The sequence below is a fragment of the Equus caballus genome, chromosome 22 (genome assembly GCF_041296265.1).
Source record: "Equus caballus isolate H_3958 breed thoroughbred chromosome 22, TB-T2T, whole genome shotgun sequence".
In the NCBI taxonomy this organism is placed as follows: domain Eukaryota; kingdom Metazoa; phylum Chordata; class Mammalia; order Perissodactyla; family Equidae; genus Equus; species Equus caballus.
In genome coordinates this window covers 49,824,117-49,844,389 of record NC_091705.1, presented here as the reverse complement: position 1 = coordinate 49,844,389, position 20,273 = coordinate 49,824,117, and the positions used below count along the sequence as shown (strand labels likewise).

The window sequence follows — 20,273 nt, the reverse complement described above, 5'->3', positions numbered from 1 at the left end:
TTCTGAAGTTGACTTTATTTCCTTTCCTCACTCAACTCACAGGGAAACTTAGACTCTCAGAGTAACAGGAACTGTCCTAGAAGGTAGGAGTAACAAGCACTGTTCTATTTGAATGTGTTCGCTCTAGTTTAGGTAACAAAGCTAGGGCTTTATTATAGAGGGAGAGAGAAAAATACTTGGACTTAATTTTTTCTAAGGATCTCTGGAAAAGGGTGGAAGATCCGAGAACACATCTAGATTCAGTGCCCTGTCTCCTCTGCACTTCTTTGTACCTAGTGTTAGATCATTGTCGTGAGGCCACAGCCACCTTGTCTGGAGCCACTTCCGCAGGCTGAAGGGACCCAAGAGCCGTGGCTTGTTGCTTTTCTAATTAAGATAGTCATAGCGGTGGTTTATGGCATTCTTGTTCAAATGATGGGACACCATCCCAATGCCAGCTACAGACGTTTAGTGTAGAAAGATTACGTGGCACAGCATTAGTGGGCGCGATTCCCTCCTCCCATGTTATTCCCTTTCCTAGTCTTTCACCTTTGTTGATTCTTTTCCCTAAAAGACAGATTGGTATGATTCTCATTTGCTACTTTGAATGTTTAGCTCTATCACATTGCGCAGATGACTTTCTGTAAGTCTTCAGGATTGGACACAAAGTTTAACCCCTAATCCTAACTTTTTCCTCACCTTGTGTTTTGTCTCCTGGCCCTGTTCCATGCTGCCAGCCCCCTTGACTTACCTCCACCCTCGCCACCACAGCACTCTGCTTCTGAGACAGTTGGTCCCTTCAGAGCAGCATCTAGCCAAACTCTCGTAGTCAGTGAAGCGGGCTTTTCTGATGGTGACGCACAAATGCAGGATCTGCGCCTCTGCTAGACAAACCTGCTGTTTGCCCTACAGGAGAGCCAAAGGCTAGTGCTGGGTCTTGCTTTGGGAGAGTAGTAGCCAGTTTGATTGTGAGATGACAGGACCGTCCAAGTGAATTTATCTAAAATTAACTGTTAAAGTTAGCTGGCTTTATACAATGTAAAAGTAATGAAAATTCATCAGTTTCTCAAATAAAAAAAGAATACAGTGGTTAAAGCTTTTGTTAGCAATAAAAAAAAAATACTAGATTTGTCTGTTCCTGGGAATCTACATTGTATCCCCGGGGAATGGCAGGGGTGTATTTTGTAATAAACTTTCCGTTCACCTATTTAATTCCACAAATAGTTAAGAGCACAGCCTCTGGGTGCCAGGCACCATGCACCAGGGACCAGAATAGGGTGAGAAGCAAAACAGAGGGAGGTGCTGTTGTCACTGAGAGCACCAGGCCCAGCCTTGGGGCAGCCCCCAGAAGACTGGGGAATCTGCAAGTAATGCATAGTTCTCCACAGTGTGCCACATGCTGTCTGTCCAGCAAGCCTGGGGCCTGGGCAAGTGTGAGGTCTGAGCCCTGCAGTCCTTGACCTCTGCATCAAAGGGCACCGGCAGCGGTGGCCATTCTGGAAGAATCCTGCGGGTTTTCTCCAAACTGAGGCCAGGGAGGAGAAGAGCTGCTGACCTTGTCCCTTCCACCGCCCCGTGCCCTCACCCCATTTCCCCTCCCCCACCCCGGGGCCACCCCCTCAGCCCGAGCCTCCCCTCTGCCCCAGGTCCATCTGAGTACGATGCAGGGCCACCTGGGACCCAGCCTGGGGTCCAATGGGGGTCACTGCTAGCTGAGGGGCTGCCCCTCACCTGTGACCCTGACCCTCAAGCCACTTCTCAGCGACCCGCCCATGGAGAGGGCCTGGGGCTGCTCTCTGTCTGAATTGCAAGTGAGTAACAATAAAAGTACTTGCTGCTGCCTCGCCTGGTTTTAAATTGTCCTTGGAAACAGCTGCCCTGAGGGTACGCTTTGCCTGTGGTGATTGCATTTGACCCCAAGGAGAGGCGCACTTTACTTTAGGATTTTCATTTGGGATCAGGGTATTCTGCTGAGGACCCTGCTTTTCAACGGGCTTTAATTCAGGGGTGAGAGGAGTGGGCACCAAGAAGCAGTTTTTGTAAAGGATTGCTGAGTTTTCTATAAACTTCCTTGAACTTTCCATGGGGTGGGGGTGGCAGGACCTGGTGTATATAAGTGTTGGTGATGCGCCAATCATACTTTTTTCATGGAGACTCTGAAACCTCCTTGAGGCATGGAAGCCTCTTAAGCTTCCTGCCCCCTTCCACCCTCTGAGCCACTCTTGTTGTCAGTCCACAGGACTTTGGGACTTTCGTTTGTGCATTGGGGATATTTAAGGGAAGAATTTGAGACAACCGGAGCCCCTTTTAAAAATTTGTTTCATCCTCTGGGTTTAGCTATTAAAGTACATTTGTTAGAAGGAAATATTCTTTAGCTAGTAGAGTTCAACCAAAAAATACCCAATCTACAATTCCAGAAAGGCCTTTTTCACCAGCGAAGAGCAGCTTCCATCAGGAGTGACAACAGGTGAACTGGAATTATGTGAAGAGGTCGCAGGGGGAGGGCCTGGCTCCTCACCAGGGTGGCAAGTGCCCCTCAGCCCACAAGCCAAAGTCAGAGCCAGCAATCAGAGTCAGGTCCTGCTGGGAGAGATTCGAAGGGGAGGCTCAGTTCCAGGGGCCTGAGTGGTTTCCTTTCCTGTTGCTTTGTGGGAGGCATCCTGAGGATCTTTGAGGACTGTAGTGACAACGAGTGGGGGCTTCCTGCTGTTGCTCTCTGGGTTTCCCCTTTGTCTGCTGGTTTTCCACTCTGAGCTTTCTCATGCTTCCTTCTCCTATTCCATTATCCGCCCACTCCTAAGGGCCTTTCATCCCTCTGAGCCCCCAGCCTGGAACTGCACCCCAGTGTTAAAATCTCACCTTGCAGAAAGATGTGACTGTTGGTTTTGCTTTCTTTAAAGATCTTCATCTAAAGAGGCGGTGTGGAGTTTCCCGTCCAACTCCCGTTTAGGGAGCCCTTTGTAGGGAGGCCTCAAGTCATCTTCCCCGAGTTACAGTATGTGAGTCCCATTTTACAACTTGCCCAAGATCAAACTGCTTGTTCAAGCTGGTTTCAACTCCATCTGGCGGGTCTGTAAACTTCCCGCTACGCCTACCTGAGGGCAAACCTGAAGCCACATCGAGATGGAAGAGTATAGAGCCCATCCTTGCAAGATTCAATGAAGGTGGTCCTAAGGGAGCTGCGCCAGCAGAAACAAGCTGTGTTGTATTCCTTTGGAGAAAACTGACAGTCTCTCTCGGAAAGAAACTGGCGGGCCCTGTGATCTTTAGAGATGTTTATCAAAAAGCATGCCTACTCCCAGGCCCCTGGTTCTCGCACAAGGAAGCATCTCTGCTTCACTGTGCGCAGGGCAGCTTTCCGCTTTTCGCTGGGCCTAAAACAAAGGCCAAGGGGTCCTGCTTCTAAGGAGCTCCGAAGAGGGCTGTGGAGGAAGTAATGGGGGCAAAGGCCCGGCCAAGGCTGCTGCTGGCAGGTCAAATGTCCAGTGTCCACGGTGCCCCGAGGCAAGCAGCTCTTTCCCTCCGAGGTCTGTTTGCTGAGTATCTGGGGAGGCCAGGTGCAGGGTGTCAGTAGTCAGCACTGGCAAGAAACTGCAGGTGGAGGGTTACGCATCTGCCAGCGCCCCTCTCCCTTTTCCGACAGTGACCGGCCTCCCCCCGCAGTCCCGTGAGCAGACGCTCGCTGTGGCCGCGTGTAGGGAGGCTGAGGCGGGTCGCTGCGCTGCTGGGCGTGTGGGTGCAGGTTGAGCGCGGGGGGGAACAGAACGAGTCTGTGGGAAAAGAGCGCTGCGCCCTGCTGCTTGATCCTCGTCCCCGCCCCCTCCGCCACAAGGGGACCCAGGCAACGGTGCACTCCCTGGGGTGGCTGGTCCTCAGGGCCCCACAGCCTGGGATCCCCGCCGCCTCCGCCCCCAGCTTTGGCCCTTGGGCTCCGAGAACCGGGCGGCGCACAGGGCGCATGCGCGCAAGGCGGGGGCGGAGCCTGACCTCCGTTCGCTCGCCACGCGGGGGCGCCGCTCGGGGCGCGGGCGGCCTCTCTAGCACCCGGTGGGTCTCGGTGGCTGTGGCTCCGCTTCCGCTCGGAGCGCGGGCGGCCCCTCTAGCCCCCATGTCTCGGTGGCCGGCGCCGACCCCGCCCGCCTGTCCGCTCCGTGGCGCTCGGAGGAAATGGCTGCGAGACCCTAGAGGCCTGCGCCCCGTGGTGAGTGGGGCGCCGGGCGGAGGGGCCGACTGCCGCCGGCCGCATTCGGGGGGTAGGCGGGCGGGCGGGGACAGCTGCGGCGCCCGAGCCTGGCCCGCGCAGAGCCGCAGCGTCCGTGCTGGGCTGCGCTCCCGCCGGGAAGAGAAGATGGCGGCGGCCGCGGGGACAGACGGAGGGCGGGAGGGCAGGCCGGGGATGGGGGCTGCGGGGCGCCACGCCTGGGTGACGGGCGGCTAGGGGCCCGGCGATGGTCTCCATGCGTGGGCGCCGGCCTGGGGCCTGGTCAGCCCGCGAGGGGTGTTTAGTCGGTGGTTTGTTCACAGTGTGATCCGACTCGAAGGGATAATAGCAAATGTTGCCCAATCAGCAGCGTAGGGGGTGGAATAGGCCAAGAGGAGGGAAAATGCGCTTTCCTGGAAGTTCTCAGGCTCGCTGGGTTACACGAAGGAATGATTCTGTTTCAGGTAACTAGCTGGTAGGATTGGATCCTTTTGTTTTCAACCCCAGTTAGTTCAAGACATTCTTGAAGGATCATGAAGTTTCATCCTAGGATCCTATTTTAAACTTTGGGTTCTGTTGCTTTTCGTTTAACTTGATGGTTTTGATTTCTGGCCGACTGCTCTTGTAGAGGGTACATTACGATGGTTCTGTGATATTTGGCACTATAGTAAGCAAAGAAGGCTTTCAGAGAATCGGTTTCACTTTCTTAAAGAGTGTATGCCTAGCCGTAAAATACTGATTTCTAGTGTCTTTTTTGTGGGACTTGCCAATTTGATGTATATTGTGTCACATATTACTCTCCCTTTGTCCTGAAAGTGAAAGGGGCAACTTTTGCTTTCCACTGGAGGCGTGCCTCTGGCCGTTCCCTTTCTCTCTTTTCACGCCTTTGACATTCGGCTTCCCCTTTGCTTGCTTCCCTGTATTTCTGTGTCTGTTGCTCCCTGGCCAGATTGTGAGACACTGGAGGTTAGGACCAGGTTTTCTGCTTTGAATCTAGCACCTCAGTAAATAAGCTTAGAGTTGGGATCATAGGTAAGTAACAACAGGGCACGAGTTAAATTGGAGGTACTCTTTAATTCTTACCTTAGCCATAGATAACAATATCCATATTATTTGCTCACTGATAGAATGAGATTTGAGCCTAATGTATCTGGGTGTTTTGCAGAAGGAAAAGGTCGATTTTAAGATCTTCTCAGTATATTGACATACTCTCAGTGTACTTGTAGATTGGTGCCAGGGGGAAGCTGCCTCCATTTGGCGCCAATAACAGCTCACGGTGGCTACTCCACCAAGGTGGACCCTGTTCTGAGCAGTTCATGAGTGCTAACTTGTTTAATGAGTCGAGTGCTTTTGTACGCATTCGAACCTCCAGGAAGGTGAAGCACGGGGAAGGAACTTGCCTGAAATCGTTGAGCTGGGTTCTAACTGGACTGTCGGGCCACCCCAGACAAATGTCCCATGGTTTCCCCAGAGCTACATAGACCCTAACTGAAATAATGCATCCAAGAAAGGTACTTTAGCTGTGCATTTCAAGGACATAAAATCCGTAACCTTTAGAACAGTTCCTTGATTTATTTGGCAAATATTTATCGCGTCTGTGTGCTGAACACCCTGGCTGTAGCAGCGACCAGAAAGATGGTCTTTCCAGTCCTGGAGACAAGTGTAGCGGGGGCTTGTGAGGGCATCCCAGCTCTTTCACTGAAACCCACTGTTGCCATCCATGTGTCCTGGAGTCTAGAGCCCTTGTGGCACTTGGGGTTGGTGTATACATACATATGTGTCTGTGGCTAGTCCACTAGTTTCCCATTTTAAACATGGCATAGACATCTCAGAAGTGTCACCTGGGAGACACAGACCCAGCCCTGTTGGAAACTTTACGCGTAAGGCATTTCTTAAGTGCTGTCTCTACCCTTCTTGCCTGTGTTTTTGAACACTTACTTTAACAGTGAGTTTAGGAATAACGTCTCTCTTTAATTTACTTTTAATTTTCTGCCTAGAGCTGTCCCTTATTAGCATTTGATTAAATTCAGGCTATTGCAAGCAAATTGAGTTCTGTTCTGACAAGAAAAGGCACAGGGGCCGGCCCCGTGGCCGAGTGGTTAAGTTCGTGTGCTCCGCTTCGGCGGCCCAGGGTTTCGCCGGTTCAGATTCCAGGCTTGGACCTGGCACTGCTTGTCAGGCCATGCTGAGGCGGCGTCCCACATAGCACAACCAGAGGTACTCACAACTAGAATATACAGCTATGTACTGGAGGACTTTGGGGAGAAGAGGATTGGCTCAGGTGCCAATCTTTAGGAAAAAGAAAAAAGAAAATGCACAAATAAAAAGTTATGCAGGGGCAGGCCCGGTGGCACAGTGGTTAAGTTTGCACATTCCGCTTCGGCGGCCCAGGGTTCTCCGGTTCAGATCCCGGATGCAGACATGGTACCACTTGACAAGCCATGCTGTGGTAGGCGTCCCACATATAAAGTAGAGGAAGATGGGTAGGGATGTTAGCTCAGGGCCAGTCTTCCTCAGCGAAAAGAGGAGGATTGTCAGCAGTTAGCTCAGGGCTAGTCTTCCTCCAAAAGAAAAAAGTTGTGCAGTTGCTGCTCCCCTCAGCTCCTTCCTCTCTGCTAGTACCCATGGTTACCGGTTTCTTTCCTGGCAAACAGTGCTGTTCACGGTGTGTGTGCGTGTGTGAACATCACAATGGCTTTTTGAGGAAATGTGTCATGGAGGCTTAGAGATGGGCACTCTCAGTGCTTCACATGGGCTTTGGGGTGAGTTTCTTTTGTGGAGTTTCTTTTGTGGGGGCTTTGGCTCCCATTTTCTTTTGGCAGTGGAGTTTGGTCCTGCTGTTGACACTGTAAGTCTTTCTACGAACGTAGGGGTCTTAGTCACTGAGTGTGTGTTCCTGAGCAGCCCAGGAACTGGTTCTTTTTAGTTCTGTGTTTGTGACATGTTCCAGGTCCTGATTGTTTTATACTTCTATTAACATGGTACGTCGTTTTACCTTTTTTTATGCACTTTTCTCATGGTACCAAGTGACTTCCATTTGGCTCTTGCAAGAGCAAAGATTGGCTGTGTTTACGGGCCAGCTCACTGTTGTCCTCGGGTCCCTGCAGTGATAGGGTGTCCAGTGGAGGCCTGATTTTTTATATGCCTGGTGGACTGAAAGTCCGTTAAGAAAGCTTTCCCTAAATGGAGTCTCCCCTTTGCATTTCTTGTTTAAATGATGAGGTCTGTTACAGTGGATATCTAATATTACTCTCTTTATGGCCATTATCACATGGTGTGTGTGAATGCCGTTAGAAAGGCTCTATGATTAACACTTAATGGAAACGTACTAATCTACTAATAGAGGAAGAGGAGATCAGAAGCAGTCTGAAGCGAGCTCAGTTGGTCTGAGTGCCCACACTTCCTGGACAGTAGTCTCTTGCTTAGGCCTTATTTTATTTCTTCAGTAGTAATACTGAGGGTAAGTTGTTATCTGAAGTTGAATAGGTAATTGTACATATTTTAATAAGAATTCTTGTATCAGTGACTTAATCAGTACTTAAATCAGTAGGCAGTGTTTATCTTGTGTGTAATTTGTGAAGCAGATATTTCTCTCTGGGAATCAAACTTAGATGCTGTGGTTTTGTTTTCCTATGCTGATACAGATACTTTAAGTGGCATCTAATACACCTTTATAAGAAGGTACATGAGGGGTTTTTTCCCCAGTGTAAAGATAGCTTTACTTTGTTTGGGTTACAAAGTTAAATACGTATATAGAAACTTAAAACAATATAAAAAATATAAAGAGGATAGCACAAACACCAGAAATGGCGCCATCCCGAAGCTGACATTACAGCTCTTCACGTGTTCGTGAACATGGGTGTGTGTATGGCAGGATGTGTTCAGGGAATGTAGCCACTGTGCAGGACTGAGTTGTGATCTGCCTCTTCACTCACGTGTGTGGGCCTCTTTCCATGGCAGTGGCCGTGGGGGTTATCATCCTTTAATTTCAGTCTTAAAGAATTCCATTATATGGATGTTTCTTAATTTTTCAAACCAGTCTCCTGAAAATGGACATCAGTTTGTGTTCCTTTGTGGAAAAAAAAGTGCCTGGGAGCCAGCCCTGATGGCCTAGTGGGTAGAAGTTTGGCGCACTCTGCTTTGGTGGCCCAGGTTCGATTCCTGGACTTGGAACCACACCAGTCTTCTCTGGGTTACCATGCTGTGGTGGTGGCTCACAGAGAAGAACTAGAAGGTCCTACAATTATGTACTGGGGCTTTGCGGAGGGGAAGAGAGAAAGAGAAAGATTGGCAGCGGAAGTTAGCACAGGGTGAATCTTTCCCAGGAAAAAAAAAATGCATGCCTGGGAGCACTCTTATAAATATGCCCCCCCTTTCCCAGTTATCTCGGCTGGGTCAGAGTGAATGAAGCATGCCCACCTGGTCCATGGAAACAGGGATGTTGCCTGCTCTGTCCCCATGCCCAGCACATAGGGGTTCTTGGTAAATATTTGTCAGACTCTCCTGAGAGGGCCTGTTTCCCCAAATGCTCACTGACATGGGCATTGTCATTTTAATATATGACTTCCACCATGTATTGCATGCTTGCTGTGTGCAAGCACTGACTGGCACTTGACAAGATGTAGTTTCAGATGTCTTTTAGGAAATTGTGAGGTCACAATTGTCCCCATTTCCCAGGCAGGAAAGTACAGCCCAGAGAGAGGTGCTTTTGCCCAGCATGCCAAGCTGTTTTTGTTTGCAGCTGGGAAGGAAGACAGGGACGTCTGACATGGAGCCTGCATTCTTCCATGGTGCCACCCCTTGAGCCTCCTGACACCCAATCTGCTTATTAGAGGACTCACCCCACTTGTGAATGGTGGGGTGTCACGCTGTAGTCAGTTGGGGAGGGCACTGCTGGCTGCCTTGGTCAGGACAGAGACTCTTGAGCCTGCACAAAGAAGAGTGGTCCCTCCTGAAATGCCCCTGGCCACCCCATGGAGATACAGGGCTAGGTGGATGCAAGCCAGGGACTGTGGGTTGGTTAGATTGTCATTTAAACTGTTTTCCCTTTCACAGCATGTTTTTAGTAGTAAGACATCCTTCCTCTGCACTTCGTCCAACCCATGCAGCAGTGGTACAAGTCTGTCAAGTGACATTGTATACAGCCTGACTGTCACGTCAGCTCTGTATGGATCTGCAAAAATGGATACAGAAACTCCTGTATTAAACTCAGACCTTTTCCACTATCCCCAAAAACAAAACTAGACATTGGTGTCTGCTAATCTCGGAAAAAAAGGAAGATTTCAGCTGAAAGAAACCACAGTTCATTCTTGACTTTTGAGTTTCCGAGGTCCCCAAGCATTTTTGCCTCTTGGCCTGTGACTTGAGATCCTAATACCTTCATAAGATGCAGCTTCACTCAAGAAGCAGACGCCTGTAAGAGAAGGCCTTTGTTTTTTTCTCCTAGCACGTGCTCTTTGAACTGAGGTGGCAGTCACTCTGGGAGTGCTGCAGTCAGTTTCATAGTTGGAAATCAGCGCCTTCTCAGTTGTCATGTGGACCTGTGATTGAGGAAAGGCCAGGGGCGGGGGTGTGGCAGGGGAGGTTGGTCTGGAAGAGTCTAATACTGAAGCAGTACTGCCACTGTCTTTTAGTCTTCCTGACAGGCAAGGTCGTCAGAGTTGCTTTTGGCCCATCAGGAGCAGCCCTTCAAAGTTACCCTAAGTGTAAAGTCTGTGTCCATGTCAGCCGTTCTCAAACTGACCTGTTTACACAGCTAAACTCAAGACCTCTTGACACCTCAAATTACCAGGACCCCAAAGAGCTTTTGTTTATTTATATTATATATATATTGATATTTACCATGTTAGGCTCTAAAAGGGGGATATTTAAGTTTATATTCATTTTTAAATCATAATGATAGACATCTGCATATTAATGTGAATAGTGTTTTATGGAAACTGTTTTCCAAGACAAAGACAACTTAATGAGAAAGGTGGCATTGTTTTACATTTTTGCAAATCTCTTTAATGTCTGGCCTAACTGACAACAGCTGGATTCTCGCATCTGCTTTTGCATTGAAACTGTTGTGATATCACTGTCATTTAGCTCCCAGAAAACTCTGCCACATACTCCTGAGAGAGTGACCAGTGAAAAAGACACGTAATGTCTTAGTGTTGTGCAGATAACTTGACCTTGGGGACCTCCTGAAAGAGACCGTGGACCGCACTTTGAGAACCTCTGCTCTAGATAATGATTAGAAATGCTCTTCTTGTAGAGAAATGAGAATTTTAAAAAACAGTTGACTCCAAGTTGTAACACCTGAGAAAATGGATTACTTTTGGGAAGATAGGCAATGTCTTTGAACTGTTGTGATTGGCTCAAATGTGTACCTTTTGGGAAAAACGTGGAATAAGGCTAGTTTGTCATCACAGGTGAGGGTGTTTCAGTGCACGCCTTCTTCCTCCAAGTGGACCACCTGAAACCAGAGGCCCAGAGCGTGGCCAGGGTGCCTGCTGAGTGGGAAGGGCCCAAGACTTCTTTTGGCTTTAGGGCACGCAGCCTCTTGTTTCAGATGCCAGAAGAGGAGAGAAACGTTGAGTGGCACTTTGCATTATCGTAGAATGTCCTTTCACTATACACAGCCTCTCGCTGGGTCCTTAAAAGCAACTGTAGCCGTGGTGAAGACGGGAGAGAGTGACCTGTGTTGGGGGCTGTGGAATGATGCAGGCCCCTCATGGCATGACCCCAGGAGACCAAACTAGGATGCAGGGATCTTGCCGCAGTGCCTTGTAGGTGCCGGCACAGATGCACTTGGGGCCCAAACAGACGAATTTGGATATCGAAGCAGTAGAGTGGCTGGTTGGGGTGGCAGGAGGGGGTGGCCCTCTGGGAGATCAGCTTCTTAATTAACAGCTACAGGATCTGCAGACTCCGAGGGGAAGGGGCCCCTGACGTGCTCGACAGGATGACTCAGCACTTTACCTTGCACTGTCCTGGGGAGTGACAGCATCCTCTCTGTTTTTACAGGCCTCCTGTGAGTGTGCGTGAGAGCTCGCTCTCTCTCTCTGTCTTGGTTGGGGAAGGAGAGGGGAGGCTCCTGTCTGGGAACCCATCCCAGTGTTGTCCTTGGGCATTTAGCTGTAGCCAGACTTGTCCCATATGGCAGATTTTTTAATGAGGGGAACCTGTACAGTTCAGAGGAACCAGGTGGTGGCCTTGTCCTAAGAGTACCGATCCCTCAGGATGTAAGATTCAGACAGTCCCTTGCATAGTGTTTGAAACCATATTTTTTTGTTTACTGAGAGATGAGAGGGGAGCTGGCTCAGTCCCTTGGGCTGCTGTAACAAAAGACCACAGACAGGGTGCCAGCATGGTCGGATCCTGGTGAGATGTCTTCTGGGTTGTGGGGGAACAAAGAATTTCTCTGGGGTCTCTTTTTAAGGGCACTGATCCCATTCATGAGGGCTCGGACCTCATGACCTAAGCACCTCCCAAAGGCCCATCTCCTAGTACTATCACTTTGGGCACTAAGTTTCAACATGAATTTTGGGGAGACACAAACGTGCAGACCACAGCAAAAACCCATCCGCAGAAGCTGTTTAGGGGACTGTGTCCACACGATTAAATAGAGCACAGTCGAAAGCCTCGTTTCCTTCTCCTTAACCTTGATGTATTCATGGCTGCTCTGGCTCCTGGCGCTGATTGAGAGTTGCCCACCAGGGTCACAAGCCTGTGTTGGACTGAGAGAAACCAGAGTACCGATTGCACACCTGGGACAAGGGAGCTGGAGGCCTGGCTTCACACCGGAGCCTGGCCCAAGGCATCAGTCCTCAGCAAGTTTTACATAAAGCAAAAATACCTAAGAAATTTTAAACAGGAGGGTTGTTTCTAGATTTCTCTATTTACCTCTTGAGAAACTTATGCTGTTGTGGACGCCTTCACGTCATCAGAATAATTTTAATAATGACAGTGTTATATGGTAAGCAGCAAAACTTTGAATTCGCCATCTGAAGGACTTCAATGTAATTTTACGGTTGAGTCAGGTTCTGTGTAGATATTGAAATAAACAAAAATTGGATTTCTTAGTTTACTTTGTGGGCCCAAACCGCTCTTCTCTCCCTGTTTAACGGGTAAGTGTGGTGTTTGCTGCTGCAGACCTGTGGGCTCACTGAGGAGAGGAGAGCGGGCCCATGGGCCATCAAGTCAACGTAGACTGAAAGCAGCCATTGCTGATCGTAGGAGAACATTCGTGTTTTCGGGATGTATTGAGTTGTCTGGAATTTCTGGGCCTATTATCATTAGTGACCGTTTCATTAATAAAAACTAAATTGTGAAAGAGTCTTTAATTGAGAAATCTATCTTTCTTAGTCATGGAAAGAACTTTTAGCTGGCATCGTCTCAGTCCCTCCACAGCGACGGCAAAGATTAGTGGTGAGAGGGAAGACCCTTAATACAGAACATATAAAATGTAAACTTAGCCTAGCCTGTCAGAATTAAAAATTCTGAGTCAGCAGAGTCCAGAATAATGAGGTTGTTTTGTAGCGTTGGATATAATTTCTGACTGCTGGTGAGAATTGTTTCAGAGCGAAAGTTGGTAGTTTTGGATCCTGCTTCAGGGGGACGTGAAGTTTGGAGAAACACTGTTTGGCCGCCAGGTGGGGCACGTGCGCTGGTGCGGTGTCCTGAGAAGCCCCAGCTGTCTTCCACGGCGGCGTGCTGCGGAAGCAGGAGCTTCACTGTGGTTGTCGTCGTACTTTGAAGTGTCTTAGAGAAGTTAGTCTCCTAAGTTTGTAGAACGAACAGCTGTCGACGGCTCTCTGCAGTCACTGCCTTGAGCACACTCGGGAGGTTGAGCCTTCAGATTGGCAGTGGTTGTGGAGTCGTGCGTCACTAACATTTATAGTAGTTTGGGTTTTTTTTTTTAAGTAATGCATAACATTTTGGGAGGGTATTTGTGGTTTTGTGTTTAACAAATTCTCTTTTGACAGTTTAACATTTTGAAGAGTTGGAGAATCTGAAGGGAAAATTTAGTTGCTTTAGAATTTTTGTAGAACAGTTTTGTCCGGAAGGAAATTTTAGTCTCTTCTGGTAGGAAAAATAGATAGGTATTATTGCTTTGCGTATATCCAATGTGTTCTTAAACTAATAGAAATGGCATGTTACAGAAGTTCTCGTAGTGTGTTCCATGGACCCCTCGGGGTCCCCAAACCCCTCTTGGGGACAAAGAGGGCAGAACTCTTTCCACAGTAATAGTTGGCCCTGGTGGTACAGAAGGAAGCAGATTAGGACAGTGGCATGAAGTGTGCGTGCGCCCCGTGCAGTCAGTGTTAGAATGTGCCGGCTTCCCTTAAGAATGTCCTTGCTGAGGCAGTAAAGATAATTGGTTTCGTTAAATCTCATCCCTCCAGCAGACCTCTTTTTAGCCTTTCCTGTGGTGAAATGGCAGGCACACATAAAACACTCCTGCCGCACCCCAGAGCTGGATGGCTGTCTCCAGGAGGAGCCCTCAGGAGTGGAGTCCAGCCCCCTTTTCATGGAGCACCATTTGTACGTGAAAGAACTGAGGGCTACAGTTTTCAGACTTGGTTTTTGGGAGGCATTTTCTCGAAGATGAATGAGCTGAGTCTTGAGGAAAGCAACTGACAGTATTTGTTGCTAATGATAAAATTTGAGCTTTCAATCAAAGAGTAGAATTTTGGAAAGCTTATATCTGCCATTGTGAGCTTAATGCCTTCCCAGTAATTAAAGATGTTTGGGGAGACGGGTGCTGATGTTACAGGCGTGTCGTCTGTACGTTAATGAAGTGTGTGGACACGTGGCTCTGCAGACGTCCGTGAACCCGGGTTTTCCAGGTGACCAGCACGTGCTGGGGTGAGAGATGCATTCACAGTGCAAGCAGGCCCGTGGATTATCATGTAAGAAAGTGTGGAAAGTTCCTTGATACGGTTCAGATTCCATGCTGCAACTAAGTTTTATGAAACTACTACTTGCTGAGGTTTGATGTGGTATCAAAGAACATCCCCAATTACCTGAAAATTTTTCTCAGTTTGAATTTTGGAAATTTTTATATATTCTACATAAACAAAAACTGTTTGAGGTCCTCGACTTCTTAGTGTAAACGGGCTCTGAGAGCTGCCTTCAAGAACTCGGGAGGGGCCCGTGTGTCCTCTTCTTGATCACTTTTCAGCCATTTGGTTGTGCCCTGGGTCACCTCACAGACTCTGTTGTTAACAGAGCAGTTGTGAAATGTTGGCTTGTATTTATATTTTTAAACCTAAGATTTCATAGCATAGGAAATGGAGCAGGTTTTAGCTGAGAAAATATGTCCACTTACAGATGTAGAAAGATAATTAAATTATTTCAGTCCGCTTGCTGTTCACCTATGGTATTGACTCTCCCAGCTTCAGAGATGCACACCTTCTTTTCTGGGAAAAATTGTTACTAATATGACGTGATCATGGTTTTATGACCATGTTCCTCATGTGAGGTGCTGTAGTGTAGAATTTACACGCCAAACCTGGGTTGTGTTAGAAACATAACACAATTTTTCCTTTACTTTTGCCGTGATTATAAATAGTTGGTTTTGTTTTTTCTTTTGATATACATGTTTTTGTTTCAGCTGAAATTTTATATTAGAATTTCTGTGTTGAAGATAATTATGAAAAATCAGTTTTGCAAATAGAAAGTCAAGGTAAATGAACCAAATTATCTAAAATGATCTATTCTGAATATGTACTTTATCCCATTCCACTTAGCAGAAATAACTAGATTTTCCTTTTCTGATTAATTATTCAGAGCTAAAATAAAATCCTGAAGTATGTTTATTTTCGGATTAACATAAATTCAAAAAAATTTTTTCGGGGCTGGCCCTGGCCAAGTGGTTAAGTTCGCGCACTCCGCTGCTGGCGGCCCAGTGTTTCATTGGTTTGAATCCTGGGCGCAGACATGGCACTGCTCATCAAACCATGCTGAGGCAGTGTCCCACATGCCACAACTAGAAGGACCCACAACAAAGAATATACAACTGTATACCGGGGGGCTTTGGTGAGAAAAAGGAAAAAAATAAAATCTTTAAAAAAAAAAAATTTTCATTCCTGAAAGCATCTTCATTTCTTTGCTTAATTTATAAATGCTCAGTGTTGTGGAATATAGAAGTATGGTTTATTTACCATTTCTTCTGAGAAGTAAAGTTTCTGGACTGTGAAGCCTCATTTTCAGATAGGTTTACCACATTCAAGAGATGTGATGGCCGTGATTACAGATTTGGCTAATCAGGGTGAAGTGGCCACTGTCTCTTTAAAAGGAGGTGCCTCAGAATGTTTGTCTTTGTTCTGAGGTCACTAAGGAGACCTTGGTTACAGGGAAGGCAGTTGGAGTGAGGCGAGGAAGAGGTGAGGTGCCAGATTCATGCTCAGCTCAGGGGAGTGGGATTTGGGGCTAGAATGGAAATGTGTTAAGAGAATAAAATTGAGGACTTATCTAGGAACACAGGCATGGTTAGTGAGCCTGTAAACTAGGCGTGGCTGTTTGAAAGAGGCTATAGGAGGGGACGTGTTTTTTAAATACACATGGATGAACTATACCATGTTGATATTCAGTAATCATAAACATTAGTCTTCTAAAATCTTTCTTAGGTTTTAATCTAAAGTGATGGCATAGCTACAATATTAAGGATTTTTAAGTAATTGCATTCGTAATAATTTTGTTGTTCAGCCTTTTCACGTTTTGTTGGTGTTTCTTTCAAGCGTTGGGTTTTATTGAGCTGGGTCCATCTCAAAAGTAAAGGATCCTAATTGGAAAGCAGCTGATACCCATTTGCTGACTTTGAGACCCTCCTCCCCACTGAGGCCTCTGCAGTCTGAGCACCAGCTCCCCCTGCTGCCCCAGGGTGCCAGCCAAGGCTTGCTGCTCCCTCCCAGGCCTGTTCTCCCATTTGATCAGTGGTCATAGTATCTTCCCTTCTTTAGAAGTCCTTAAGGAAGGGGACCGTGTTTTGTGCTTTTTTTTTTTTTTTTGACTCCCTGAATGTCTTTGTAGGTCACGTAATGTACCCTCAAATAATAGATTACTTGGGAAGTTTGGTGCCCTTTTTTTTTAAATGTAGTTTTGGTTGTACTTAAGATCTATAAACTGTTTTCTTATTTTATTTTAGGAGCCCACTTCCTGGGAACATTCTCAAGATAATCTACATTGTTATTTGTGAGCAGTGACTGACAGCAGCAGTGTTTTGAGGCCTGGCTGTTTACTTGGACCAAGTGATTGTATTGGCCAGGTTTTTATGGTATTTAGGACATCCAGAACAAGTGGCCAGGCTTTCAGTGTTGGGGCAGGTAAAGTATCAGTGGTGTTAAACATCAACAGAATTTTAACTTAGATTTGAAATCATGTGTTACTGCTAAAGTAGCATTATATGTAAAGAAACTGATACAATATAACATTCATATTTGTTTGAAATAATCCAAACTTTAGCCCTAAGGTTTTTAGATGAACGTTTAATCATGTGTTAAGAATTTGCTTTGGAGTGTCCCTTTATTTTTACACTGGTTATATATTAGTGCATATACATTGACATTGTATATTCTCTCTTTGGTTAGAACTGTATTTTGTAGAGAAGAGTTCTTCCTGCAGAAAATCTCAGGTGACCAGAAAAGTGGTCTGGTCCTTGGTGGCACACCTGATGCCACAGCCACTCCCGCTAGGCTTCTGAGTGGCCTGTGAGCATGTGGGCCAAGTTAGAGAGTGAAGGATTCAGGATCTGCGGTGCTGGACCAGGGAAATGGGAAGTGACAACACTTAGTAGGAAGCAGAAAAAAGAATTAGGTTGTATGTGATTCCGATTTTGTGTATTTTATATTTTGAATGTTTTCATTCTATACCAGTCCTTCCCCCAGGATGGAACACGGCATAAAATCTGAGTCGTTATTAGCAGTTAAATGTGATTGAAGCCTGGACAGCTTGGAAAAAAATTTCTCAAGGTATATAGTAATTTTTTGAGGTTTTAAATAAGAGTAAAGTTTTCACAAACATGACCTTTTAATGATCTATTGGAAAGAAGTAGTACACATCAAAGCTGTTGCCTAGGTCGGTGTTTCCTGAGTGTCCCAGTTATCTGTTGCTGCATAACAGCTACCCCAGAACCCAGCGGACTCCAGTAACGCCCATTTTGTATCCTTGGTCGAGGCTCAGGAAGCTGAGCAGGACTCAGCTGGGTGATCCTTATCTCCACAAGGTGTCCACAGGGATCACCTGGCACTCAGCCCACAAGCAGGGCTGAATGCAGGGTCCAACATAACACCCACTCCCACGTGATCTCTCCAGCAGGGTGTCGGACTTCTTACGTGGCAGCTCAGGGCTTCACAACCCAGGAGAGAAGCAGCCAGTCCTCTTACATGCTAAGCTGGGAACTGGCACAGCATTCTGTCCACTGTGCTCTGTGTGCACAGTGATCCCAACTCACAGGGAGGCAGATGGGCCCCGTGTCTCCACTTGAGAGGGCCAGAGAGCCCACAGCCACCTCTCATCCACTACACTAACACTGTTCCAGTCAGTCCTTGCACCACTTATATTGTTACTCATTAATGTTTTCCCCACTACCTGTTTTATGAGACAGGTACCCTGTTCCAAGCAGTTAAATGACATAATTATAGATTTGATATGCTTACTGTCTTGTTCTATTAAACATTAGACATATAACTATTAAAATCTTCAAGAATCACTTTGAATCACCTTATATATCACATTTTAGGAAACACTGGTCAAAATAACTTGCTTTACCAGACATCTTCACTTTTTGTAGGTAGAAAATTGTTCCATTTCATCCGTGTTCATGAGCGTCCGTTCCTGTGGGTGGTGCTCCCTCTCATGTGCGATTAAAGGTTGTCTGCTCTTTGAGCTCAGGGGTTTAGTGGTCATTGGCTAAGAAATGTGACCTCATTAACACTGGTTGTGGTTTGGTTGCGTTTCACCATTAGGTATGGATGAGAAAGGTGACCCGAGCAATGAGGACGCACCCAAGGCCATCAAACCCACCAGTAAAGAGTTCAGGAAAACATGGGGTTTTCGAAGGACCACCATTGCTAAGCGGGAGGGCGCTGGGGACGCAGAGCTGGACTCTCTGGAGCAGCAGCCCCGGCAGCAACAACAAAGCCTTTCCCTGCGACGCAGTGGGAGACAGCCAAAGCGGACTGAGAGAGTGGAAGAATTTCTCACAACAGTCCGACGCAGAGGAAGGAAGAATGTTCCTGTCTCCCTTGAGGACTCCAGTGAGCCAACATCTTGTCCAGTTACAGATGTGGAAACAGCCTCTGAAGGGAGCGTAGAAAGCACCTCTGAAATGAAAAGTGGGTCCAAGTCTGGCTCCAGGGGTGTTAAGGAACGACCAGCCTCCTCTGCAAAGGCCAAAGGAGGTGATGATGAGGACGACACCTCTGATAGCGACAGTGATGGATTGACTTTGAAAGAACTTCAGAATCGCCTACGAAGAAAGCGAGAACAAGAGCCTGCCAGCAGGCCCCTGAAGGGTATCCAGAATCGCCTGAGGAAGAAGCGTCAGGAGGAGGATCCTGCGGAAATTGTGGACGTGGAGGCAGGCGATGCCGCGGGAAGCTCACTTTCTGGCACACAGGAGCCCGAGGCTGCCCAGGGGCCCGTGTCCCAGGGGGCGAAGGACGATAGAGAGAGTCAGTTGGAAGGGAAAGCAGCTCAGGGAATGAAAGATGAAGAACCTGGAGCCTCGGTCAGACACAAGCCCGAGTGTGAGGTTTACGACCCCAACGCCCTGTACTGCATGTGTCGTCAGCCCCACAACAACAGGTAGGTTGGGGAGAGGGGGTGTTGGCCACCCCACTTTGAGAGAGATACAAGTAATGGAAACAGCAGAGTTTTCCATTCATTTGATTTAAAGAGTTCTAAAGCTGTGCTGAATGAGTAACTTTTGTTGAAAAAAATGAGTAAGTCATTGTCAAAAAAGAAACAGAAGGAGTGGGTAAGGACTGCCTGGAGCCACACACTCTCCCTTGGTGGCCTCTGTCCACAGGGCCGTTCACTGCCTTATCACACTAGCCACACGCAGCCAGTGGTGAGCATGCAAGGCTGAGCATGGGCATTAAGGTGAGCATGCAAGGCAGCTCAGACTAGGACATTGCTGCCGTCTCAGAGACTTGCTGCTCTAGACTGTCCTAGCGTAATGCCCACTTGCAGCTGTGATTGGACCATAGTTTGGACATTGAGGGCATCTCAAGAGCCTCTGGCTCTGATAAGGTATCAGGTAGTGTGAGGAATCACTGTTGGTTCCGTCAGGTGGGATAAAGGCCTTGTTGCCGTTTTGTGGAGGTGAGTGCTGAAGTGTCCAGGGAGCGATGCCATGAAGCCTACAGTTCACTAAGTCTCCACTCGCCAAAAAATATGAAGCAAATCTGGTTGAAGGTTAATAAAATCAAGAGAAGACCTATGAGTGTTCTTTATTCTGTTCTCTCTACTTTAATACAGCATTGAAACCACTTTGACTTGCTAGTATGTCTAAAATTGAGTGTTATCTCTGCTTTGCATTCATAGTATACCATGATTTTGTAATTTCAGGTTTATGATTTGCTGTGACCGATGTGAAGAATGGTTTCATGGAGACTGTGTGGGCATTTCTGAGGCTCGAGGGAGGCTCTTGGAAAGGAACGGGGAAGATTACATCTGCCCAAACTGCACCATTCTGCAAGTGCAGGATGAGACCAGCACAGAAACCGCAGGTCAGCAGGACACGAGAGTTAGACCTGCAGATGCTGATGGCACAGACTTTACCAGTATAGGAACAGTAGAGCAGAAATGTAGCGAAGACCAAGGAATAAAGGGTAGAATTGAGAAAGCTGCAAACCCAAGCGGCAAGAAAAAACTCAAGATATTCCAGCCTGTAAGTACTTGTCTGCCAAGGTCGGTGGTGGAGGGTGACCTTAGAGAGCTCAGACTCCTTATCAACAGAAACGTGAAGACTAGAAGATGTTTTCTCTTGTAGAACAAGTTAGGTGTTCCCTGCAGCTGGCGTGGTGTCTGCTGTGGGGCTGAGCCCTGGTGGAAAAACAGTCCTGTGCTCTGCTTCACCGGCCCTCCTGTGTGCCACCATCGG

General features: G+C 47.4%; 1 protein-coding gene across 15 annotated transcripts in view; it reads left to right on the top strand.

Annotated features, from left to right (window-relative positions):
* Positions 1–20,273, top strand: part of DIDO1 (death inducer-obliterator 1) — a 57,638-nt gene that overhangs the window by 5,170 nt on the left and 32,195 nt on the right. For 3 of the 15 annotated variants that reach the window (XR_011431089.1, XM_070247932.1, XM_070247934.1), the window contains exons 2-5: positions 16,314–16,491; positions 17,041–17,136; positions 18,133–18,973; positions 19,739–20,060. Coding sequence is in view for 12 of the 15 variants with exons in the window: in XM_070247932.1 (XP_070104033.1) it covers positions 18,135–18,973; positions 19,739–20,060 (1,161 nt within the window). In the remaining 3 variants the exon portion in view is untranslated. The other 12 variants (XR_011431087.1, XM_001491593.5, XM_005604850.4 and 9 more) reach the window with 10 other exon arrangements.